The sequence below is a fragment of the Adiantum capillus-veneris genome, chromosome 6 (genome assembly GCF_014529385.1).
Source record: "Adiantum capillus-veneris isolate H3 chromosome 6, ASM1452938v2, whole genome shotgun sequence".
NCBI classification, from domain to species: domain Eukaryota; kingdom Viridiplantae; phylum Streptophyta; class Polypodiopsida; order Polypodiales; family Pteridaceae; genus Adiantum; species Adiantum capillus-veneris.
The window spans coordinates 83,046,736-83,073,832 of record NC_140936.1 but is presented as its reverse complement, the minus strand read 5'-3'; the positions used below and the strand labels follow the sequence as shown (position 1 = coordinate 83,073,832).

Genomic DNA, 27,097 nt, shown 5'->3' with positions numbered 1-27,097 from the left:
GGATGTCAACTAGCCTCAGAAACTTCCACAAGCCTATGCATAAACTTGGGGAGAAAATGTCTAATTATATAGACTTGGGAACCACGGGGCTCAAAATGACACAAAAAGGGTTGCTCTTGCTATGATATTTTTCATGTGTGACACCAGAGTCTTTAAGCTGGCATATAATAACTTAGGAACATAGATGACACTATCCTATTGCCACCGGATTGAGCTAAGTAGGGCTGCACTTTCCTGCTGTTGTACCCTCCTGGGCATATAGATATGCTTTGAGCACCCTAGGATGAGAGCTAAATCGACAGCCCTCTTTTGACCTCTATACCACCACCACCCCCAACCTTTGCCGAGACTTTTTTGGTCCTTATGCACTCCACATCCCCAGCCAATTCATCATTTGCATCTTGTGATACAGACAAGTGTACATACTGCCTTTCATTTCCACGATCCCACCTTCCTCACAAGCTTATGCTTTATTTGAAGTTAATGCTAGAAAGACAGGGAAGAAAGAAAAGAAATTCTCTCTAATTTAGAAGGGACAATCAGATTCAAAAGAGAGTAACTCTCTGCTCTAGAGAGAGAAGATCTGGCAGAATTCTCAAAGAGAATAAACAGAAGATTTTGGAAGAAAGAGGAGAAAAAAATCAGTTCTCTAGAGAGAGGAGTAGATCAAGAAAGGTAGAATCAGAGCCCAGCATAGGAATTCTTGCTCTCACCGAAGTTTGGCATGAAGCACAGTTCTAGACCAAAGACTACCACGTGGACGCAATGGGCAATTGCCTTTGGCAACACATCACACAAATAAATAATAAATCAAGCCTAACTTTTGATGTAAACAATTATTATGCTACGAAAATGCACTTACTTTTGTATAAAATTTCTACTCCCCCTCCAAGCAGTCCCGAATGCCTGCCATGCTCCAGAAGCTAGATTCTCCACCGATGTATCTATTGCTTTCAAACCCTGAATCGAACACAATCTCTCTCTCTCTCTCTCTCTCTCTCTCTCTCTCTCTCTCTCTCTGTGTGTGTGTGTGTGTGTGTGTGTGTGTGTGTGTGTGTGTGTGAGAGAGAGAGAGAGAGAGAGAGAGAGAGAGAGAGAGAGAAGAAAGGAAGCTGATTCTATTACTTGAAATTTCATCTCCCAGAACGCCCAAATGATGCCTATTCTGAGAGCAAGTACATCACTATTTACATAGCAAGCCCATAGGTATCAAACAGAAAACTGAAAAACGAGATACAACTAGGCACATGACCAAACAGAAAAGACGGAAGGCCAGGGTAAAAAATCTCTCCTAAAGAGAGTTAAAAGTGCCCTAGCAAGCTAATAAGTGGAGAGGGCATGTCAAGAGCCTCTGAAACATATGCACTTCGACCAAAAGCCCAAACAAAATACGCCAAAGGCCACCAGCGATGAAGATGACATTGAGCAACGGCAAGAAGCTCACTATCAGGCAGATGCCCGCCAACTGGTAAAATCTAACAGCAAGCGGTAATGGAGTAACAGAAAGGGAAGTGCAGCTGGTGACGAAGATGAGGGAGAAGAGGCAACTGACTTCACCAAGAGACTTCAGGAAGACGGCACAAGGTGGGTAACACAGCACTATACCGGAGCTGACAAGGAGCTTTCATCCAGAAGGGCGAGCAGTACCCTTGTTGAAGGTGGCTCCTAAAGACCATAGCTGGAGAGGGAGCTTCAAGGAGACAGTGTATGGGGCTCTGAAACACCATCCAGGTGGAAACCGGTTGAAGAAGCTTGGTAGAGAGAGCGCAGAGATGAGAGCAACGAGCCGACCCCAAACAAACCAACCATTAACAAGCAGCAACAATAACGAAAACCCCAAAAAAACAACCCAAGCCAACCAAAAGAAACAAACGAAAACAACAAAAGCGAAGAAGCAAACAAAAGTCAAGACAAACCTCAAGGACAAGCTTCCACGCACACAGAAGCAAGCCATCAAAGGGACACACTGACACACACTCACACAAACACAAAAGCAAAAACAAAAACAAAGGGGAAAACCAGTCTGCAGTGTTAGAGTTCAAATTCCTATCCGGTGGCGGCTTCATCATCTCCCAGGAGCAGATTACGGAGTAGGGGATGTTTTATGGCTGTGTCCGGCCGTATTTGAGGTAGACGTACGTGTTCTCGACGATGCACCCACAATGTTGCTCACACAGTAGGTTGGCATGAGGCGGGACCCCCGTTCCTAGGGTTTCCAGGAGAGTCTCGAGTGTTCTACAGTTCTGCTACTAAATATGTGTGTTTTTTCATATGGGATAAGCTTAGGTTTAGCAAGTGCTTTAGTGAAAGCGCGAAGCAAAAGGTACCGATAGGTGCGCGTCGTGATGTAGTGCAAGATTGGGGCAAGAAGCAGGAGGCGGAGTGCAACAAAGAGGAAGTGCTAGGGATAGACGCAGGGAGAGAGAGAGAGCTCACGTTTTTGGGGAAAACTCAATAAGTGAGTTTTGGGTTTTCCCACTTTTATTGTAAGTGACTTTAAAAAAATGTGTCCAAGTTCATATTGAACTTGAACAAAGTATAAAAAGGGGTTATTTAGGCCTTTAACCCAACAACCTCCCACTTAAGGGCATAAATGATGCCTTTATGTTAACCAACTCCCACCAGCTGTATGCAATGCTCATGTTGAGCCTTAACAAGACTCTTGGTGAGAACATCTGTAGGGTTATCTTGTGTATGGATCTTAGTCAAGGTGACTAGACCATCCTCCAATACCTGTTGTATGAAGTGGTACCGCACATCTATGTGTTTGGTACGCGCATGAAACATGGCATTTTCGGCTAAATAGACAGCACTCTAGCTATCACAACCCAACACAGGTGTATGAGCAGGATGCCAAGTTCTTTTGCAAGTCTGCCCAACCAAATAGCCTCTTTTGAAGCCTCTGTGGCTGAAATATATTCAGCCTCAGTAGTACTCAATGCCACAATTTTCTGTAACCTAGAACACCAAGAGCAGTACTGCACCACCAGCAATGGCAAATACATATCCACTGGTAGATTTCCTGGTATTCATGTCACCTGCCATGTCTGCATCACAATATCCCTGCAACTTTAAGTCACTTTTGCCATAACAGATACACTTTGATTGTGTACCTTTCAAATATCTCAGAATACATTTGACAGCTTCCCAATGCGCTTTGCCAGGATTCGACATGTATTGACTAACTCCCACTGCATAAGCAATGTCGGGACGAGTGGCAACCATAGCATACATAAGAGAACCACAAGCTGATGCATAAGGGATACCCTTCATTGCTTTCAATGCCACATCATCCTTTGGGCAATCTGCTTTGCTAAGCTTAGTGTATGGAGGTAAAGGTACCCCAAGAGACTTAGCATCAGCCATATTAAATCTGTCAAGTACTTTTGCAATGTACCTTTCTTGAGATAAAAACAGCAATTTCAACTTTCTATCTCTTTTAATACGCATGCCCAAAATATGCTCTGCATCACCCAAATCCTTCATCGCAAATGCTGAATTTAGCTTACGTTTCAAAGCATCAAGACTAGTCTTATGTTTCCTGGCAAGCAGCATGTCATCAACATAGAGAACAAGTATGATGGGACTACATCTTCATCCCTTTTCGTACACAAACAATGATTTGCATGGCTGCGTTGAAAGCCTTGAGATAGCATAAAAGTGTCAAACTTCTTATACCATTGTCGTGATGATTGTCTCAAACCATACAGAGCCCGTTTCCGTTTGCATACAAGTTTCTCGCGTGTAGGAACTACAAAACCTTCAGGCTGTTTCATATATATGTCCTCTTCAATGTTACGAAGGTGCAAAGGGTGGAGTACCGGCAATGTACTAAGTTCAAGCAATATAAAGAAATACCGAAAGGGGCGCCAAGGTTTGGGGCCAGTGCTCTCTCAGGATGGAACTCCGCCACTCCATGTCTAGTGTGTCATCTATCTCTTTCAGTTCAGTTGTTCCTGAAGTGCTAAAAGTCTATTCAGTCTGTTCTTTTCCGTTGGCACATGGTGCCCGACTTGACACCCTTCCTTGTGAGTCAGGACTTGTTCTAGAATGAGAATTTTCTCTATCTATTCCACTCTGGGCTGATCCTCAGGCTCCCTATCCATTGGCACATCACCTTTGAAAGGTCTCAAGAGACTCACATGAAATGCATTGTGAATCTTCCAAGTATCTGGTAACTTCAATTTGAAGGATACATTATTTATCTTTTATCAAATCTGGAAAGGGCCATAGTATAGCATACTCAACTTTGGAAAAAGTCGCTCCTTACCCTTTCGTTTCGTAGGCATGCCTTCTCAAACCGTAGAAGCATCTCAATTGCAAGTCACGTCGATGCTTGTCCGATGCCTTCTTCTACCTTGCTTGAGATTCCAGCCTCGCGCACCTTTGCAAAAGCAGTCTCTAGATCCTAAACATTCCAAAAATCTTAGTGCTTAGAATAGGTGAAACCCTCGTAGCACCTTCAATGATCTCAAATGGCGCAACTCCACCAAGGGCAAATATTTCTCCCATTGAGCCTTCTGATCAGAGATGTAAGACTTCAACAACTTCAGAACCACTGAATTCATTATCTCCGATTGCCCATCTGTCTGTGGATGGAAAGAGGACGAGAATTGTAATCGAGTACCAATATTCTCCCAAATTTCCCTCCAAAACAAACCAGTGAAACGGGGATCTCTATGTGCAATTATAGTTTGCACTTGTGTCACACACAACAAGTTTTTCCGCATCAAATAGCCTTCCTTGAGAGAATAGCAAGTAACCGCTTTCCCACTTTGTAATCGATCAAAAATGTCTAAGAAATTTGGATATGTAGCGTATTGATCTATCATATCCTTGAAGTTGTGGTGATGAACCGCCAAAATAGCCAAACCAAAGGCTTACGAGACGGTGCATCCGCCACCACATTCTTCTGTCCTTGAACATGCACAATCTGAAATTGTGACAAAATGTCTACTTGTCCAAAAGCTGTTTTTGAGTCGTCACAAACTGCTGACGTGTCAGAGCCCTGAAGAAGAGAGCCAAATTGCAGATGCCAGCCGAGGGGCCTAAACCCTAAGAGAACAAGTAACAGAAGAAGAAGTCCTACCAACTTATGGGGCCCCACTGACAAAGGATTAAAATAAAGCAGGACCCACACACACACACACACTAAAGAAAATTGCGTGGAACTGATGACGACACTGATTGATGACGTGGAAGGCTGTACGGATTTCCGCGTTTTGCGTTGGCTGACGACGTGGCAGGCTGTACGGATTTCCGTGATTTATGCTGGCAGCTTTTTGGCTTTGCTTTTGGACAAGATGCTTTTGAGTTTGAAGGCTTTTTACTGTAAACTGCTTTTGGGGCCTAGGGCCTTTAAATATGAGGTTAGGGTTTTGGGGCCTAGGGCCTTTAAATATGGGCTCATTCTCTGGCATGCTTCCTGAAGAAGGTGCAGAGTTGGGAGTAACGGCTTGTATTGTGTTGATGCAATATAAAGAAATACCGAAAGGGACGCCAAGGTTTGGGGCCAATACTCTGGGGTGGAATTCCGCCACTCCGTGTCGCGTGTCGTCTCTCTCTTTCAGTTGAGTTGTTATTGAAGTGCTAAAAGTCTAATCAGTCTGTTCTTTTCTATTGGCACGTGGTGCCCGTCTTGTGACATCAAGAAATAGCATAAACTTCGGTGATCAGTGAACACTGTAAAATCGGCTCCGAGTAGAAAGTGTCGCCACTGAGTAAGAGCATGGATAACTACCAAAAGCTCTTTCTCGAAAATTAGTACAATCCGTTCTAGTCTAGAAAACATTCTACTCTCATAAGGTATAACATGGCTCTCTTGCATTAAGACCGCTCCAATACTGCGATCACAAGCATCGCAATCACAATATACCTCAAATGGCTTTTGCAAGTCTGTCTAGACCAACACTAAGCCAGCTGTCAGCTTCTCCTTGAGAGTCTTGAAGGTTGTAATCTCAGATGGTCCCGATGCGAAAGGAACCCCTTTCTGTGTCATAGCATGCAAAGGAGAAGCAATCTCCGCAAACTTTTGAATGAACCGTCGGCAGTAAGAGCACAAACCCAAAAACCTTCAAGCCTTATTCTAGCCAATCTCAAATAGTCTCAACCTTGGCCGGGTCCATTTTGACACCCTCACTGAAACAATGTGTCCCAAAAAGTGGACCTCTGGTAAGAAAAACTCGCTCTTCTTCCCATTCACCACCAACTGATGTTGCTCAGTGCGTGGAAAACCTATAACAGGTAGTATCGATGCTCTGCCTCATTCTTGGAGAATATGATGGTATCGTCGAAAAAGAATGACCTATACTCTCGAAAAATCTTGTCCATCATCCTGTTGAACGTTGTTGTTAGGTGCAGCGGAATGATTGTTTGCGCTTTGCTCAAGATGAGTGCTCCGAACTGTGCTCAAGGTTCCTTTTAGTTCTTATGGAAGGGAGAGTCTTCCGTTCTTAATGGAAAGTGTTATGATCACAACAAAGTGAATGGACACTGTGCGTGCAAGTGTATGAGACTAAGAGATAGAGAGAGAAGAGAGATACGACACCAGAGACGTAAAATCCTCCTCCGAAGGCCCCACTCTCGTCGGCGAGAGTGGTCTACTTATGATTGCACAAAGTGGTACAATGACGATGCAATGGACTCATGCAATCGGGGACTATGCCGATGACGACGACGACTTTAGGGCTGAAATCTGTGGTCTTCTAACTGCTGAAAATCTGCAAATTTGGGCTGTTTTGGGTGGCTGAAAATGACTGTTTTGGCTGCGTTTTCGAGGGCTGAAAATGGGAGTATCTGCAATGCTTTTAGGGCTGAATGGTCTGCTGTCCACGAAGGCTGAAAACGCTACTGTTCTGCTGCGGAATGGCTAAAAACCCAAAACGCTGGCAGATCTGGGGGCTTGGGCAAAAACGCTATGCCAATCTGCAATTTGCTGCTGGCGTTAGTAAAAACGGTGGCTGTTCTGGTATGCTAGCGATGATGCAACTGCAAACGCCAGGCTTGGGGGATTGTTGGCGAGGATCCGGGCTGAAATCAGCAAGGGCTAGATGGGGATGCTGAGGGAATCCAAAAACGCTAGGGGTTCTTCTATGGCGAGGATGGAGGGACCAAAAACGCCAGGAGTCTTGCTGGGGTTCTGCTGAGAAGGTGCCTCTTGAGCATGTGCTCCTGCTGCCTCTTCTGCCAGAAAGTGCTAACTTGGGTTTGCTTATATATTAACTTAGCAAAATTGCCCTACCTACTTTTGTTGGAAAGTCACTTAAAAATAATAAGTGAAAATACCAAAAATAGGGAAAATAGGCTAAATGCATTGGAAAATTCCCCTGACTGAATCTGATGGATTCTGAAGGGAATACTGATGATCATGCTGTGTGCAACCAGAGGATATGCATCTACACTAAGTGATTGGGCATGCACGGTCTACGAATAGACTCACAAAAGTGCCAGATCACTTCTAATCTAGACTGACTGGACTGACTGAACCCCGATCATGCTGCAGCTTGTCCACGGACACATAGGGCTGGATGTGTCGCGTGACATTCCCTCCTTTTCAAAGTGAGGTATTGGTACCGAACTGTTTGGCGTCGAGGGAGATCGCCAATAGCATCCAGAATCCTGGAAGGGACTCTGATGTGTGGGTCGTGCGGTGCTTGAACTTTATAAAGGTCTGCAACGCTTGCTTCTTTGGGCCATGCCGAAAGCGACACAAAGTCTTCTGTGGCTCCTTCCTTGCTTCAACTTCGTCTAGAGACCTGCTTCTTTCGTCTTCAAGAATCTCCATGGCTAAAAATTCCTAAAACCATTTCCAACACAAAACCATGAACATACCTATTCCATGTAAAGTGGAGGAAAAAAATCTTGTCTTCCTCAAAGACTGTGCATGCAATGTAGATGAACATAGAGACGGAGTGACAACCCGTTCATCAAACACATGCAAACAATGAGATCGAATCTTTCTCTTATGATCTAGATCAATCAACTATGGCAAAACACAATGGAAATGCCCACGCTTGGTGCTCATACTTTCATGTGCTCGTTCGGAAACTATGTCATGCCAAGGAAGAGACAGGGAATGTGACTTCCTGACATACATACTTTTCAGCTTTTCATGAAAAATCCGCATACATTCGTGTTCATCCATGAGAGAAACGTGCTCAACATACAATATGCCATGCCTAGGAAAAGGGATCACATAAAGATGCTGACTAAAATACAGGAAACGATCACGAATGAAACACTCGAACAATGCGTGCGTATCAATCATGCAAACACATAATACTTCCTGTGAGGGCTCTTTGGACCTAGGCTCGAGAGCCAAGATCGGTTCTTCCTGAACGATCGAATCGTCTTGTGGGGATTCTTTGGACCTCGACTCGAAAGCCAAGATCTGATCTTCGTGATTGATCAAATCTGAAACGAGGTTAGCTTCGCTAGCAAAAGCATCAACTAACACATCATCCTTCTTGTGAACAATCACATCATCTTCATGCAAATCATCATGCTCGTGAGAAATCACATCTTGATCATGCAAATCATCATGCTTGTCTTTATCATCCAAATCATCATGCAAATCATTATCATTCAAATCATTATGCTTCTCATAATCATGCAAATTCTGTGTGTCATGCTGTGGAGAAGAAGAGATTGAGACGGTCTCCTTTCCCCAAATCTCGTGCATCTGTGCCTGAACTTGAGAATAGAGTCGCAAGAACTCTTTGTTTTGTCGGTCGCTCTGTTCTTGTATTGCTTTCAAGTCATACTGACGCTGTATGGCTGCCATTCCTTCTTTGTAGTCACGATCTATGGCTGCCCTTTGTTCTTCGTAGGCCTTTCTTTCTGCTTCTTTCTGCATGTCTGCGTTTCGTGCTTCGCGTGCTAAATTCTGTTTCAGAAACAATTGCTCCAAAGCATCCATAGGAGTTAGTGCAATCCTTGTCGTAGATGGGGAAGGAGGAGGGTCGGAAAAACCTCCTAGTGGGGAAAATTCTTCTTCGCCTCTCGTGCTCATCACCTCCAAGCAAGGCATCCATTCCGCTTTGAGTGATGATCATTCTGAAGTCGTGGGTTCTTGTGGGTTCTTGTGGTCTTGGGTTCTTAAGTTCACGAGGAACTTGGGTTCTTGAGGGTCTTGGTTCTTGGGTTCTTGGGTTCTTTGAGGATCTTGAGGTTCTTGAGGTTTTCTTTCGCTTGCAAATCGCGTTTGAGAAGGATCTTCTCTTCACCTGAGTTCTACTCTTTTCCGCGGGCGCACCCCTTGGCAGCATTGCGCTCACACCAAGGTTGCTTTTTCCCACCTCACGTGATTGGCCGGCCGCTAAGTGCACGGTCCGCTCTCAATGAGTGAAAAGAGACACAAGGGGAGGCTGGACAAGCCCTTCTTTCTTGGGATTCCTGTCACTCTTCAACAAAACACGATTAGGAATCGACACGCCCAAGCGAACCTGGGTTCGTGCGACCTCAAAAAGCAAAAAAAAAAAATCTTGTGGTTCTTGTGGTTCTTGTGGTTCTTGTGGTTCTTTCCTTGAGTGATACAGAACACTGCCAAAGCTCTGATACCAATGTTAGGTGCAACGCAATGATTGTTTGCGCTTTGCTCAAGATGAGTGCTCCGAACTGTGCTCAAGGTTCCTTTTAGTTCTTATGGAAGGCAGAGCCTTCCGTTCTTAATGGAAAGTGCTACGATCACAACAAAGTGAATGGACACTGTGCGTGCAAGTGTATGAGACTGAGAGATAGAGAGAGAGGAAAGATACGACACCAGAGACGTTGTAAAACCCTCCTCCGAAGGCCCCACTCTCGTCGGCGAGAGTGGTCTACTTATGATTGCACAAAGTGGTACAATGACGATGCAATGGACTGATGCAATCGGGGACTATGCCGATGACGACGACGGGGATGACGATGACGACTTTAGGTGTCACGTGACGCATCCAACCCTATGTGTCCGTGGACAAACTACACCATAACAGGCATTCCGTCAAGTCCAGTCAGTCTAGATTAGAAGTGATCTGGCACTTTTGTGAGTCTATTCGTAGACCGTGCATGCCCAGTCACTTAGTGTAGATGCATATCCTCTGGTTGCACACAGCATTCCCATCAGAATCCATCAGATTCCATCATGGGAATTTTCCAGTGCATTTAGCCTATTTTACCTATTTTTTGCATTTTTCACTTATTAATTTAAGTGACTTTCCAACAAAAGTAAGTAGGGCAATTTTGCTAAGTTTGTATATAGCAAACCCAAGTTAGCACTCAATGGCAGAAGAGGCAACAGGAGCACATGCTCAACAGGCACCTTCTCAGCACAACCCCAACAGAACTCAAGGACTTCTAGCGTTTTTGCTTAACAACAGCTTGGCTAGCATTTTTGGACAGACCACTGCAGATTAACCAACGTTTTGCTCTTGCAGATCCCTGGCGACAAGAACACAGCAGATCAGCCTAGCGTTTTTGCATTTGCAGAATCCCGGCGATAGAAAGACCAATTTCAGCCCCTAGCATTTTTGGTTGCAGACCAGCCCCGGCGTTTTGCACCTTTACCGCGACGGAAAGTCAAGGAACATCAGCGTTTCAGTTTTCAGCAGTTTTAGTACCCGCAGATCAAGTCCCGAACCTCGCAGATCTCACCATCCCGCAGCAGTTCCTCGCCGCACGGTCAGTTTCCGCAAGGTTTACAGTTTCAGCCCGGAAAACGCAGATTTCAGCATTTGCGTTTTCAGCGCGTCGTCGTCGCATCGTTGCCATCGACATCGTCATCGACATAGAGTCGGAATTCAACAGATAGAAGATTAGCAGATTTCAGCCCATAGCGTTTTTGGACAGCAATAGAAAGATTGCAGATTTCAGCCCTTAGGTCGACTTCGTCATCACCGTCGTCATTGTTGACATCGCCTAGACTTGCATCAGTCTCATGCAATCCACTTGTACCAGATTGTGCAATCATAAGTAGACCACTCTCGCCGACGAGAGTGGGGCCTTCGGAGGAGGGTTTTACAACGTCTCTGGTGTCGTATCTCTCTTCTCTCTCTATCTCTCAGTCTCATACACTTGCACGCACAGTGTCCATTCACTTTGTTTGTGATCATAGCATTCTCTCATTAAGAACGGAAGGCTCTACCTTTTGTAAGAACAAAAGGAACCTTGAGCACAGTTCGGAGCACTCATCTTGAGCAAAGCGCAAACAATCATTTCCGCTGCACCTAACATTGGTATCAGAGCCTTGGCAGTGTTTTGTATCACTCAAGGAAAGAACCACAAGAATCACAAGATTTTTTTTTTTTGCTTGTTGCGGTCGCACGAACCCAAGTTCGCTTGAGCGTGTCGATTTCTAATCGTGTTTTTTAAGAGCGACAGGAATCCCAAGAAAGAAGGGCTTGTCAAGTCTCCCCTTGTGTCTCTTTTCACTCATTGAGAGCGGACCGTGCACTTAGCGGCCGGCTAATCGACGTGAGGTGGGAAAAAGCAACCTTGGTGTGAGCGCAAGGCCGCCAAGGGGTGCGCCCGCGGAAAGGAGTATAACTCGGGTGAAGAGAAGATCCTTCGCAAACACGGTCAAGCGAAAGAAAACCTCAAGACCCGCAAGAACCTCAAGAACCCAAGAACCCAAGACCCTCAAGAACCTAAGTTCCCCGTGAACTTAAGAACCCACGACTTCAGTGGATGGTCATCACTCGAAGCGAAATGGATACTTCGCTTGGAGGTGATGAGCATGAGAGAGACGAAGAAGAATTTTCCCCACTAGGAGATTTTTCCGACTCTTCCCCATCTACGACAAAGATTGCACTAACTCCTATGGAGGAGTTGAAGCAGTTGTTTATGGAAAGGAAGTTAGAATGCGAAGAAAGAAAAGCAGAAAGAAAGGCCTACGAAGAACAAAGGGCAGCCATAGATCGTGAATACAAAGAAGGAATGGCAGCCATACAGCGTCAGTACGACTTGGAAGAAAAAGAAAGTCCAGCCAAATTTGATCGCGAGAACAAAGCAAGACAAGCAAAGAACAAAGCAATACAAGAACAAAGCGGCCGACAAAACAAAGAGTTCTGGCGACTCTATTCTCAAGTTCACACACAAATGCAAGAGATTTGGGGAAAGGAGACTCTCTCAATCTCTTCTTCTCCAAAGCATAATACACAGGATTTGCATGATTGTGAGAAGCATGATGATTTTAATGACAATGATTTGCATGATGATTTGAATGATATTGATAAGCATGATGATTTGCATGATCAAGATGTGATTTCTTACAAGCATGATGAGTTGCATGAAGAGATGTGATTGTTCACAAGGATAATGAGTTAGTTGATGCTTTTTCTAGCGAAGCTAACCTCGTAGATTCGATCAATCACGAAGAACCGATCTTAGCTTTCGAGTCGAGGTCCCAAGAACCCCCACAGGAAGATTCGACCAATCAGGAAGAACCGATCTTGGCTCTCGAGCCTAGGTCCAAAGAACCCTTACAGGAAGTGTTCGCATGATTGATACGCACGCATTGTTCGAGTGTTTCATTCGTGATCGTTTCTTGTATTTTAGTCGGCGTCTTTATGTGGATGTCACGTGACACATCCCAACCCTATGTGTCCGTGGACAAGCTACACCATAGCAGGGTTTCCGTCAAGTCCAGTCAAGTTAGATTAGAAGTGATCTGGCACTTTTGTGAGTCTATTCGTAGACCGTGCATGCCCAGTCACTCAGTGTAGATGCATATCCTCTAGTTGCATAAGCATAAGCATTTCCATCAGATTCCATCAGAGTCAGTTTGGGGATTTTTCAGATGACTTTATCCCATTTTTCCCTATTTTTAACATTTTTCACTTATTTATTAAGTGACTTTTGTTGGGTACTCAGTAGGGCAAATTGGGTAAGTTAATATATAAGCAAACCCAAGTTAGCACAAATTGGCAGATGAGCAAAGGCACAGCAGGCTTCCCCAAGCAACAGGTGTCCAACCCTCTCTCAGCAAGACCCTCTCCAACCTTGGCGAGGCACTCCCCTTCCATAGGCGTTTTCTAGCCCAGCCATCGCCACCCCATGTCCCTTCATGCCTGGCGTTTTCACTATCCACTGGCAGCAGCACTAGGACTTCACTAACGCTAGCATTCAGTTGCAGATCATTGGCGTTTTCAGCCCCCAAAACGCTGCAAAGAGTTCAGCCTTTAACCTGAGGAAAACCAGCGTTTTGTCATCAGCTTCAGCCCTTCAAAAACGCAGCAGAACCTCAGCGTTTTCAGCCGGCAACAGTCTCATCAAAAACGCAGCATCAGCCTAGAAGCCAGCGTTTTCTTTCAGCCTTAAAGCATCAGCAGAAGCAGGGAAATTCAGCCCCAAATCAGCCCCGAAAACAGTCCACGATTCCAGTCAAAGAAGATCACAGATTCAGCCATCGAGTCGTCGTCATCGGATAGTCCAACTTGCATCTATCCATTGCATTCGCATTGTACACCTTTGTGCAATCAAAGTAGACCACTCTCGCCGACGAGAGTGGGGCCTTCGGAGGAGGGTTTTACAACCTCTCGGTGTCGTATCTCTTCTCTCTCCTTCTCTCAGTCTCATTCACTTGCACGCACAATCCACTCACTTTGTTCGTGATCATAGCACTCTCCATAAGACGGAAAGCTCTCTTTCTGTTGAGATGTAGAGAGAAAGAGAGAGAGACGAGACAAGAGACACACCATATACGCTCCCAAAGACTGATTCATATTGAGGACAAGATACAAATATATAGGTGAGACCAAGTTCAGTAGAGTGAGCCATATATAGCTCCAACACCCCCACTCAAACAAAGGTCTCTAGCTTTGGATGAAAAAACCCTTGGGGAGTTCAAGGGAAAAACCCAAGCCCCTATACAATGTGAAATATGAACCAGTGGTGATGATGTGAAAGTGAATTGTGCATCTATGTACAAATATTCAAGTGACTTAGATATCACAAGGTGCAAATGTGGAGTGTGCATAGTGCATGGTACCTAAAAGATTACAATGTCATATGTACAAAGCTATTACAATAGAAAAGAAGCTAATCTAGAAAGAGTGAGGCCGAAGCAACTCCAAGCTCCGAGCGCAAAAGGATGAAACGTGACTCATTGAGGCCTTTGGTCAAAATGTCTGCAATCATCTGGTCACTTGGACAGTGTTCAACCATAATGGTTCCCTTGCGTACTTCATACCTGACATAATGATAATGGACAGCAATGTGCTTTGACTTATTATGTTGAACATAGTCTTTTGCAAGACTAATAGCACTTTGGTTGTCACACCGCAAGGGTGTGCTAGAAAGAGGAGAGTGACCAATATCAACCAGCATTTGTCGAAGCCAAATCAACTCACGAGCTGCAAGTGATGCCGCAACATATTCTGACTCAATCGTAGAAACTGCAACACAACGTTGTTTTTTGCTGGTCCAAGAAACAAGACAACCATTTATAAAGAAGCAATTTCCACTAGTAGATCGCATAGATAAATGTGAGCTTGCCCAGTCTGCATCTGTGTAACCCAAAAGAGAAAGAGATTGCATAGAATCCGATGTGAGTTGTCGTCGATAGACTAAACCAAAATCTGTAGTGCCTTTCAAGTATTTCAATACACGCTTTGCAGCAGACCAATGCTTAAGAGAAGGACATGCAAGATGTTGTCCAAGATAGTTAGCAGCAAACAGAATATCAGGACGAGTGTTCATGCCAACAAACTGAAGACATCCAATCAAGTTAGCATAAGGTTGATTTGTGACAAGTTGACCGCCATTGTCAGAAGTATTCTTCGTAGAGCTCGCAAGACAAGGTGTGTTGGCTGAATGTGCAGATTCCATACCAAATTTTTGAATAGTATCTGCAATAAACTTTGACTGTCGAAGGAATAAAATACCTTTTGTACGGTTCCGTTGGATTTGAATGCCAAGACAAGAGTGAATCTCTCCAAGATCCACCATATCGAATGCAGAAGACAATAAATTTTTCACTTGCTGAAGAAATCCCAAATCATTGGAAACAAGGATGGTATCATCCACATAAAGAGCAAGAATCACAAAACTGCTACCTTGGCGTTTTATGTATAAGTTGGGGTCTGACGAGCAAGAGATGAATCCTTTAGAGGTGAGAAAAAGATCAAATTTTGTATACCAGGCTCGCGAAGCTTGTTTGAGACCATATGGTGCCTTATGGAGTTGAGCAACAAGGTCTTCTTTACCTGGAATAACAAACCCTTCTGGTTGTTCCATATAAATTTCCTCTTCCAAGTCACCATTAAGAAAAGCAGTTCGCACATCCATTTGATGAGCTTCTAAATCAAATTGAACAGCAAATGCCAATAAAACTCGAACACTTGTAATGCGAACAACTGGTGAAAAAGTCTCTTGATAATCAACACCAGCTACTTGGGAGTAACCTTTTGCAACTAAACGCGCCTTGAACTTGTCAAAAGATCCATCTGCTTTTACTTTTGTTTTATACACCCACTTACATTTAATAGTTGTACGACCAGGAGGTAATTCAGTTAGTATCCATGTACCTTTAGAGATAAGAGAATCGTACTCTGCTTCCATAGCCTCTTGCCATTGATCCTTTTGTGGTGAAGAGATAGCTTCATCATAAGTAACGGGATCTTCAGAAGTAGAAAAAGCATTATCAGCAATATCGTCATCATAAACATGACATGAGCCATGTTCAAAATCAATAGGCAGATCAACAAAAATATCAATATCATCATTGGCAACATTTGGAATGAATGGTTGTGAGGAGGAAAGTTGCTCTATAGGAAGAGTTTCATCTTCTGAAAGAAATGGAAAAGCCTGAAGCAATGATTTAGTATCATCAGAATCATCCATGGACCATGAGCCTCCCATAAGCTGTTCGTTAAAAGTAACATCACGATTCACAATTACTTTCTTGGAGGAAGGGTCATAGAATTTGTAGCCTTTGAAAGTGTAAGAATATCCAATAAAAATAACTTTAAGACCAGGAGCATCAAGCTTTGTTCGTGTTTCTTTGGGAACATGAATATAAGCAATACATCCAAAGGTTCGAAAATGAGATACAGAAGGAATGTCACCTGTCCATGCTGTGATGGGTATCTTACCAAAGGATGCAGTAGTAGGAAGATGATTCTGAATAAATGTTGCTGTCAAAGTAGCTTCAGCCCAGAAAACACGAGATAAGCCAGAATGAATCAGCATACATCTTACAGCATTGAGAATAGTGCGATTCTTTCGTTCAGCAACACCATTCTGTTGAGGCGAATATGGAATAGTGTGTTCATGATGAATTCCTGTGTCAGCACAGTAACTCACAAACTCTCAAGAAACATATTCGCCTCCATTGTCACTACGAAGCTTCTTGAGGCGATGACCAGTTTGAAGTTCCGCAGCCTTGTGGAATTGTTTGAAAACAGATAAGGCTTCAGATTTTTGTCTAAGTAGAAATACAGTCATATACCTTGAGAAATCATCAATGAAAGTAATGAAGTAGCGATATTGTGATCTCGAAGAAGGTAGAGGTCCACATATATCAGTATGAACAAGATCCAAGATGTCATGAGAATGAGTTGTATTTGAAAGAGGAAAGGGTTTACGATTGTGTTTCCCAAGAGCACAAAATTCACAAATTCCCATATGGGGATGGACTTTAAGATCCATGCCATGAACAAGATCACGACGTTGAAGATCAAGGAGTTTTGAGAAATCAGCATGAGCAAAACGGTGATGCCATACTTTGCAATCATGATCACCTGGAGCAGTGACAATATTTGCTACAGCATCGTTGAGAGAGAGTTCAAATAAATTACCGTTTCGAGGAGTAGTGGCTATAGTCTGTCCATCTTTCTCAATTCGGCATTTGGTATAATCAAATCCAACAAACAGACCAAGATCAACAAGTCTAGCAACTGAAAGAAGATTACGTTGAAGATCTGGTACATGTAATACTCCTCGCAAAATTCGAGTGGAAGAAGATAAGGTACCAAGATATAAGTCTCCAATACCCTTTACTTGACAAGTAGTATCATCAGCAAGATAAACAACACGTTGAACTGGCAGTGGATGATAGTTATGGAGCCACTTAGACTGATATGTCATATTTCCTGTAGCACCAGAATCGACAATAAAAAGTGATCCATCACGTACATGAAGTATTCTGTCTGGAGCAACTGAACATAGGACGCAGCTTGTTTCTGGTACAATGTTGTTTCGATGTTCAGTAGCATATGCTCTATTCCGATCTGTGTCGAATCGACGCTTATAGCACATATGAGTAGGATGATCAGATCGTCCACAATATTCACAAGAAGAAGAAGAAGAGTCTCTAGATAAACGTGGTTGTTTTGTGGTAATATTGTGTTCTTCATCATATTGACGTGCCCAACAATCATCTTCAGTATGGCCATTTCTGTTGCAGTAAGAACATTGCTTATTAGGAAATTTGAGACGAGAGAAAATATTACCGCGACGGCCACCTCTGCGGTTTCCTCATTGAAATGGACGCCTTCGAGCATAAAAAGCACGTTCCATCTGTTGTGACTCAGTCTCCTCTTGTGAAATCATAGCTGTATCGTGACCAGCATTTCGACGTTCTTGACGTTGAGAGTATTCAATTAAAGACATGCAAGCTTGATCGAAATCAAGACCATCTTTATTAGAGAGAATAGTAACAATGTTATCATAAGAAGAGTCCTTCACCGTATCAAGGAGAAGTGTAATCAGTTGCTTTTGTGGAACAGGATCACCGGCAGCAGCAAGTTGATTAATAATAGATTTGAAAGACTCAATATGTCCCGTCATGGCAGTACCAACTTCATATTGTAACTTGTTAAGCAACCCTTTCAAATAAAGTATTTCTGTAACAGATTTCTTCTGAAAGTTTGCAATAAGGTACTTCCATACGTCATGGGAAGTAGGCAGTTCATACATATCAAGCAAAAGGGAATCAGTAAGAGCAGAAAGAATATACCGGCGAGCTGCTTTATCACGTCGTTGCCAATCCGTATAGGCAACATTCCAATCTTCAAATATAGGTCCTTCAGTGATAAGCACGTTATCATTATCTGTATCAACAGGCTGAGGCGGACAAACACGATTTCCAAGAACAACATCGGAGAGTTCATCGCCTTCAAGAATTAACAACATCTTTGCTTTCCAGCCTGGAAATCCTTGACCTTGGAAAGGAGGAACAGAACGTTGGCCAGAAGGAAAGCCGTTGACGAGAATATTCATAGCCATATCTTATTGCGAGAAGACGTATAAGATAAGATCGCAGAATCTGCATACCATATATGGTGAAGGCCGCAATTGAGAATGAAAGAGATATGAGTACTGCGTTCTGTCAACGATAAACGTAAGAAGGATGCTCAAGGAACGTCCAAAGATGTGAGAGACGTCACCCAAAAAAAGACAGGGTAAAGGAGACGTTAATAATAAACGAGTCCTCAAAATAGAGTTGCGTGAGACGCAAGATTGACGGCCACAATACGAATAGCAAAAAGCTAAATCTTCTCGAAAAAGTTAACGCCAAAATAAGAAAAACGATCGCGGACGCTTCACGAAGAAGTAGGACGAAGAAAGCTGCGTCAAGCTCTATTGCAGTAAAAATAGCATAACTTTCTGCTCCGAACTCCGATTGACGCAAACCTAGAACTCAAATCGAAGAGCTCGAGGAGACGAACAAGTTTTGGATGAAAAGTGCCATTGCGCTACGCTCCATTGCGCTTTTCCCGTTTCTCCAAATTTTGAGCAGAACAGCAAGAAAAATTGAGATGAAGTTCAGGGTGTCATTAACAAGAAAACGTAATCAACGATTAGATTGATTATAAATAAACGCCACATAAAACACTAATCATATTCTTCTTAACACAAAACAACCACAGTTAACAAGAATCAACGCTCAAAAATAAAATTTGTAACAATTTTGAATCTTACATGCGAATCGCATACACATATTGTTGTCACCATGAATTGAATCTGCGCGTGATCGTTACCGCTCTGATACCATGTTGAGATGTAGAGAGAAAGAGAGAGAGACGAGACAAGAGACACACCATATACGCTCCCAAAGACTGATTCATATTGAGGACAAGATACAAATATATAGGTGAGACCAAGTTCAGTAGAGTGAGCCATATATAGCTCCAACACTTTCCCTAAGAACTAAAAGGAACCTTGAGCAATAAAGATCACTAATCTTGAGAAAATACAACATTCATTCCGCTGCACCTTACACTGGTATCAGAGCTTTGAAAGTGTTCTGCATTACTCAAGGGAAGAACCACAAGAATTTTTTTGCTTGTTGCGGTCGCACGAACCCAAGTTCGCTTGGGGGTGGCGATTCCTAATCGTGTTTTGTTGAAGAGTGACAGGAATCCCAAGAAAGAAGGGCTTGTCCAGCCTCCCCTTGTGTCTCTTTTCACTCATTGAGAGCGGACCGTGCACTTAGCAGCCGGCCAATCGACGTGAGGTGGGAAAAAGCAACCTTGGTGTGAGCGCAAGGCCGCCCAGGGGTGTGCCCGCAAAAAGGAGTAGAACTCGGGTGAAGAGAAGATCCTTCTCCAACGCGATTTGCGAGCGAAAGAACCCCTCAAGAACCCAAGATTCTCACGAATCAAGGACCTCAAGACCCTCAAGAACCCAAGTTCCTTGCAAGCCTAAGACCCCAAGATCATAGCGCATGGTCGTCACCCAAAGCGGCATGGATACTTCGCATTCAGGTGATGAGCATGAGAGAGGCGACGAAGGATTTTCCCCACCAAGAGATTTTTCCAACCCTCCCCCTTCGCCATCTACGCCAGACCCTATGGAGGCAATGATGAAGCAAATGATGGCCATGATGGATAGACAGGAAGACAAGCGCCTTTCTTTAGAACGCAAGCGCGACGCAAGAAAAGAAAGAAAAGAACTAAGGAAGGAAGAAGCGGCAGCAAGAAACGCAGCATTGGAGGCTGATCGTGCCGCTCATAGATTGGCTATGGAGGCCGAGCGTGAAGCTCATAGATTGGCTATGGAGACCGAGCGTGAAGCTCGACGAGAGCTACGCACTCAAGAATTGCTTGCCCAAGTCCTCGCCTCAAAGACCGAACCAACCAAAGATCGTGGGAGTTCGTCCAGTGGCGAAGGCCACGATGCGGATTCACACAATCCAGTCACAGAGAAGTTGACCTTCAGTAAGTATGACGGTAAGATGGATGCTACTGTTATTCATTCTTGGTTGCATCAATTTAATGCTTATTTTGCGACAACTAAGAAAACAGGCAATAGCAAAGTTTTGACGGCAGCTATATACCTTGCCGGTGATGCCATAAATTGGTACCAGGCATGGCAAGAGGCACAGCTAGCCGCGCACCTAGAGGCAACCGACGATTTCACGCCCCTCTTTTTTAGTTGGGCTAATTTCCAAGACAAACTCAAGGCGCGGTTTATGCAACCTAAGTACCTTGTACGATTGAAGGACAATTGGCGAGCTCTCAAGCAAAATGGTATGCCGGTTATGTCTTTCTCTAATCGTGTTTTGCAGCTTGGCACTCAATTACGCAAATCGGATGCGAAGCGCAAGGAGGCATTTCTTTACGGATTGGACGAGTATATCAAGTACGATGTCGAAGTACTCGATCCAATCGATCTCAACAAAGCGTTAGCAATTGCTCTCGCCCACGAGATGAAGCACAACAAAGGAAAGCCTAAGGAAAACAAGACTTCTCAAGGAACCCCGCAGAATTCTCAGAACACAAAGAATGGTAAGAATGGTAAGTCTTCGAGCCCTTCTTCCTCTAATTCCTTGGAAAAGAACTCTAACAATGAATCTAAGGATAAAGCTAAAACACCTGCAAAACCTAAGCTAACCCCTGATGGAAAAGCTTCACGAGGAATTATAGGAGGATACATCACGGTTGAAGAACAAGTGATTTATGCTAAAGAAGGTAGATGTTTTCAATGTCACATCAAGGGGCACATTAAGAAGGCCTGTCCTAAGACAGTCCCACCTAAAGAACCAAAGGCACCCCCAGCTAGCACAAACTCTGTCACAACACAACCTGCATCTTCTCATGACTCTGACACACACATTGATGAATCTCTCATGAAGTGTTATGGTCATGTAAAAGGACAGCGTTTTATCATATCGTTTGATCCAGGCAGTATGCATGATGTGATTAGTCCCCCTCTTGTTGAGAGAGCCCGCCTAGAGGTTAGTCAGAAATCTCCTATCGAGGTTTCTGGCTTCGCTCCTGGTATGGACTCTCTCATCACGAAGGAGTGCCTTGATGTGATGTTTGCCGTTCAGCAAGCTTCTTTTCGTAGGAAATTTCTTGTGTGTCCTCTCTCAGGATGTGATATGATATTAGGCATGAAATGGTTTCGTGAATTGAACCCTCTCGTTGATTGGGAGGCTCTAACTCTCACTTTGCATGCCAAAACAGATTCCCCCCTCATCATTCGTACTGAGGAGGGCTTGCATTCTTTGCCTCTCATCTCGCATGTGCAGGTAAAGCGTGAATTACAACGAGGAGCACAAGCGACATTCATATATGCTACCCCAGTTTACCAGAGCATTCAGGCTCCAGGTAAGTATTCGGAGTTGTTTACGAAATTTAAACATCTCTTTTTGCAGGATGATCTTCCACCTCGTCTCCCACCGGAGCGGCCAGAGGACCATCGCATCGAGCTTATAGAGGGAGCGCAGCCGGTCAGTAAGGCTCCCTACCATTTGAACAAGTCACAAGAGGAAGAGTTAGAGCAACAACTCACGGAGTTGGTGGCTAGAGGATTCATACATCCTAGTGTAAGTCCTTTTGCTGCCCCTATTTTGTTCGTTCGCAAGAAGGATGGTTCGTCTCGTTTGTGTGTTGATTACAGGGCATTAAACAAGATGACTGTCAAGAACAAGTTTCCGATGCCTCGCATTGAGTATATCTTGGATAGGCTCAATGGGACAAAGGTTTTCAGCAAGGTCGATCTCAAAAGTGGATACCATCAGGTACGGGTATTCAAAGGCGACATTTTCAAGACCGCCTTTCGCACCGAGCGAGGGCAATGGGAGTATATTGTTATGCCTTTTGGATTGACAAGAGCCGTGGGTACGTTCAATCGTCTCATGGTAGGTCGTTTCGGCGATATGATAGGCGTATGTGTGTTCATCTTCTTAGATGATATTCTCATTTTTTTCTGCATCGTGGAAGCAACATGAATTAGATGTTGAAAGGGTACTAACACGTTTGGATGAGTGTCAGTTGTACATTGTAGCTAAGAAGTCTGAATTTTTTCTTACTGAAGTCACTTATCTGGGTTATATCATTTTTGCAAAAGACGTCAAGCTAGACCCAGCGAAGGTGGAACAGGTTCGTAATTGGGATTTGCCCAAAACTGCATATGATGTGCGTTCGTTTCTTGGTTTATGTCAAGCATATAGTTCGCACATAGAGAATTTTGCACCCATTGCTGCACCTATGACTGATGTTTTGAAAGGGGTAAAGACTCGCCGTCAGCGCGTAGACTTGCCCGAGGCAGCCATTGAGGCTTTCGCAGCTCTCAAGGTTGCTGTGACAAAAGCACCGTGTCTTATCCTTGCCCCTTGGGATGACCCCTTTGAGGTATGGACGGATGCGAGCAATGTCGCCATAGGCGCTGTGCTCCAACAACATGGTCGCCCAGTAGCTTTCCTTAGCCGGAAGCTCAATAGTGCGGAAAAGAATTATTCAGTTTATGATAAAGAACTTTTGTCTGTCATTCACTCTCTTAAGCATTGGAAGCATTTTTTGTATGGTAGAGAGTTTATAGTGCGCACAGATCATCAAGCCCTCAAGTGGCTCCAGTCTATGCCTAGTGCACATTGGAGTGATCGCCGAGCGCGGTGGTCACAATTTTTTGAGCAATTTGGCGGTTTGATTGAGTATGTGCCTGGAAAAGCTAACCCTGTTGCAGATGCGTTGAGTCGCAAAGGACAAATTTTGGCTCTTGAGTCAAAAACCACATTTTCTATACAGGGTGAGTCTTTTGACAGCATGAAGAATCAGTATGCAGATTCGGAGTTTGGTAAGTATTGGTTGCAGGCCCTTGCTTCCCAAGGGCCCAACAACTATCTCATTCGTGATGGATTGTTATTTTTTCGTCAGCGTCTATGTGTGTTGCCCTCTCTCAGCCAGCCATATTGCATGATGCACATGACTCTCTCACGGGTGGGCACAGGGGTATGAACACCACATTGGAAAAGATTGAACGATTTTTCTATTGGCCTAAAATGCGAAAAGATGTGTTTAGTTATGTCACACATTGCACTATATGTCAAAAAGTAAAAGCTCCTCGAGGTAAGCAGCAAGGCCTCTTGCTTCCGCTGCCTATTCCCGAGGGACCTTTTCAGGATATCTCTATGGATTTTGTGACTAACTTACCACCAAGTCAGCATTCAAGGAACACTCAATGTTTAACTATTGTTGATCGTTTCAACAAATTTTGCATGTTGATTCCTTGTAAGGCCACAGTTACTGCACAAGATGTTGCACGATTGTTCATAAAGCATTGGTACCCCCTCTATGGTTTGCCAAAATCCATTGTTTCAGATAGGGATGTTAAGTTTACGTCCAACTTTTGGCGTGCACTCTTTGAAAATTTTGGCACAAAGTTGAATTTTTCCTCCGCTTTTCATCCACAGTCAGATGGTCAAACGGAAATTTATAATCAGTTTGGCTTTTGATGTGTTGAAGTCTTATGTTCATGATCAGCAGTCTCAATGGAAGCTCTATCTCCCATTGGTACAGGCTATTCTCAAAGTTCCTTCTCTTCTGCTATTGGTCGAACTCCGTATGAGGCAGCTTTTGGCCGCCGATTCCAGTCACTGTTGACTCGATCGGTCAGTCAAATGCTTGATGCCAATGCTAAGAGTCAGTCATTGGATGAGATTTTTGAGTGTGAAGCTTCGGCTAAGCAAGGCTCAGGAATCTTATTCTCGACACGCTAACAAGCATCGTGAGGAGGTCTCAATCAAGGAAGGAGATTGGGTGTATCTACGAATTATGAAACAACGTCTTAAGCAAGTTGGAAAAAAATGTCCTAAGTTATCTTTTCGTATGTATGGTTCATTTCCAGTTATCAAAAAGATTAATGAGGTTTCAATGAAATTGCAATTGCCTAACTCATGGTCTATGCACAACGTTTTCCATGTTTCTTGGTTGAAAGTGTTTCAGGGAACACCTCCAAAGGACGTTTCGGAAGAAGAAAAACCGGAGATCATAGATGAAGCAGAAGTCATGGAATCGGAGCAAGTTTTGTTGCATCGGTTTCGCCATGGTTCGAAGAAACAAGTACGACATTATTTTTTGAAGTTCAAAGATCGAGGAACCCATGAAGCGGTGTGGGTAGACAGAGTTTTTCAAGGATTATCCGGAGTTGTTGGCAGACTACAAGGAAGCCATGCAGCTCGGTACCAATACCTCACTTTAAACAGGAGGGGATGTCACGTGACACATCCCAACCCTATGTGTCCGTGGACAAGCTACACCATAGCAGGGTTTCCGTCAAGTCCAGTCGAGTTAGATTAGAAGTGATCTGGCACTTTTGTGAGTCTATTCGTAGACCGTGCATGCCCAGTCACTCAGTGTAGATGCATATCCTCTGGTTGCATAAACATAAGCATTTCCATCAGATTCCATCAGAGTCAGTTTGGGGATTTTTCAGATGACTTTATTCCATTTTTCCCTATTTTTAACATTTTTCACTTATTTATTAAGTGACTTTTGTTGGGTACTCAGTAGGGCAAATTGGGTAAGTTAATATATAAGCAAACCCAAGTTAGCACAAATTGACAGATGAGCAAAGGCACAGCAGGCTTCCCCAAGCAACAGGTGTCCAACCCTCTCTCAGCAAGACCCTCTCCAACCTTGGCAAGGCCACTCCCCTTCCATTGGCGTTTTCTAGCCCAGCCATCGCCACCCCATGTCCCTTCATGCCTGGCGTTTTCACTATCCACTGGCAGTAGCACTAGGACTTCACTAACGCTAGCATTCAGTTGCAGATCATTGGCGTTTTCAGCCCCAAAATGCTGCAAAGAGTTCAGCCTTTAAACCTGAGGAAAACCAGTGTTTTGTCATCAGCTTCAGCCCTTCAACCCCTAGCGTTTTTTGTTGCAGATCAGCCCCGGCGTTTTGCACCTTTACCGCGACGGAAAGTCAAGGAACATCAGCGTTTTCAGTTTTCAGCACTTTTAGTACCCGCAGATCAAGTCCCGAACCTCGCAGATCTCACCATCCCGCAGCAGTTCCTCGCCACACGGTCAGTTTCCGCAAGGTTTACAGTTTCAGCCAGAAAAACGCAGATTTCAGCATCTACGTTTTCAGCGCGTCGTCGTCGCATCGTTGCCATCGACATCGTCATCGACATAGAGTCGGAATTCAACCGATAGAAGATTAGCAGATTTCAGCCCATAGCGTTTTTGGACAGCAGTAGAAAGATTGCAGATTTCAGCCCTTAGGTCGACTTCGTCATCACCGTCGTCATTGTCGGCATCGCCTAGACTTGCATCAATCTCATGCAATCCATTTGTACCAGATTGTGCAATCATAAGTAGACCACTGTTGCCGACGAGAGTGGGGCCTTCGGAGGAGGGTTTTACAACGTCTCTGGTGTCGTATCTCTCTTCTCTCTCTATCTCTCAGTCTCATACACTTGCACGCACAGTGTCCATTCACTTTGTTTGTGATTATAGCATTCTTTCATTAAGAACGGAAGGCTCTACCTTCTGTAAGAACAAAAGGAACCTTGAGCACAGTTCGGAGCACTCATCTTGAGCAAAGCGCAAACAATCATTTCCGTTGCACCTAACATTAGGGCTGAAATCTGTGGTCTTCTAACTCCTGAAAATCTGCAAATCTTTGGGCTGTTTTGGGTGGCTGAAAACGACTGTTTTGGCTGTGTTTTCGAGGGCTGAAAATGGGAGTATCTGCAATGCTTCTAGGGCTGAATGGTCTGCTGTCCACGAAGGCTGAAAACACTACTGTTCTGCTGCGGAATGGCTGAAAACCCAAAACGCTGGCAGATCTGGGGGCTTGGGCAAAAACGCTATGCCAATCTGCAACTTGTTGCTGGCGTTAGTAAAAACACTGGCTGTTCTGGTATGCTGGCGATGGTGCAACTGCAAACGCCAGGCTTGGGGGATTGCTGGCGAGGATCCGGGCTGAAATCGCCAAGGGCTAGATGGGGATGCTGAGGGAATCCAAAAACACTAGGGGTTCTTCTATGGCAAGGATGGAGAGACCAAAAACGCCAGGAGTCTTGCTGGGGTTCTGTTGAGAAGGTGCCTGTTGAGCATGTGCTCCTACTACCTCGTGCCTGTTGAGCATGTGCTCCTACTACCTCTTCTGCCAGAAAGTGCTAACTTGGGTTTGCTTATATATCTTTTGTTGGAAAGTCACTTAAAAATAATAAGTGAAAATACCAAAAATAGGGAAAATAGGCTAAATGCACAGGAAAATTCCCCTGACTGAATCTGATGGACTCTGAAGGGAATACTGATGATCATGGTGTGTGCAACCAGAGGATATGCATCTACACTAAGTGACTGGGCATGCACGGTCTACGAATAGACTCACAAAAGTGCCAGATCACTTCTAATCTAGACTGACTGGACTGACTGAACCTTGATCATGCTGCAGCTTGTGCACGGACACATAGGGCTGGATGTGTCACGTGACAGTTGCAAGAGCATTCGTTAGACCAAAAGGCATCACCAAATACTCATACAATCAAAAAGACCTCCTAAATACTACCTTATAGACATCGAGCAAATCAGACCTGATGATAACCACTCTTCAAGTCAATTCTCTTGAAACAAGTAGAACCGTGAATTCTGTCTAGTATATCATCGATCCTGGGAACTGGAAACCTATTCTTAATGGTAATTTTATCGAGAGCCTTGTAGTCAATGCACATTCTCCAAGATCCATCTTTCTTTAAAACCAACAACTCTGGCGAACAATAAGGTCATGTATTAGGCTGAATGAGACCCTTCTCTAGAAGCTCTTTCACTAGGTTCATAAGTTCCTCTTTCTTTTCCAGAATCCTTCGATGATCTGTCATTCAGTTCCCCCAATTCATTTTCTCCATTGGAAGACTCTTGCTCCTATCCATAGGATAAGTCAAT

General features: G+C 44.0%; 1 protein-coding gene across 2 annotated transcripts in view; it reads right to left on the bottom strand.

Moving 5' to 3' along the window:
* The window catches only part of LOC147455796 (BAT2 domain protein), a 37,963-nt gene that overhangs the window by 2,684 nt on the left and 8,182 nt on the right, over positions 1-27,097 (bottom strand). For both annotated transcript variants that reach the window (XM_086514451.1, XM_086514452.1), the window contains exon 4: positions 863-960. In XM_086514451.1, coding sequence (XP_086370577.1) covers positions 863-960 — 98 coding nt within the window. The remainder of the gene's footprint in view (positions 1-862; positions 961-27,097) is intronic.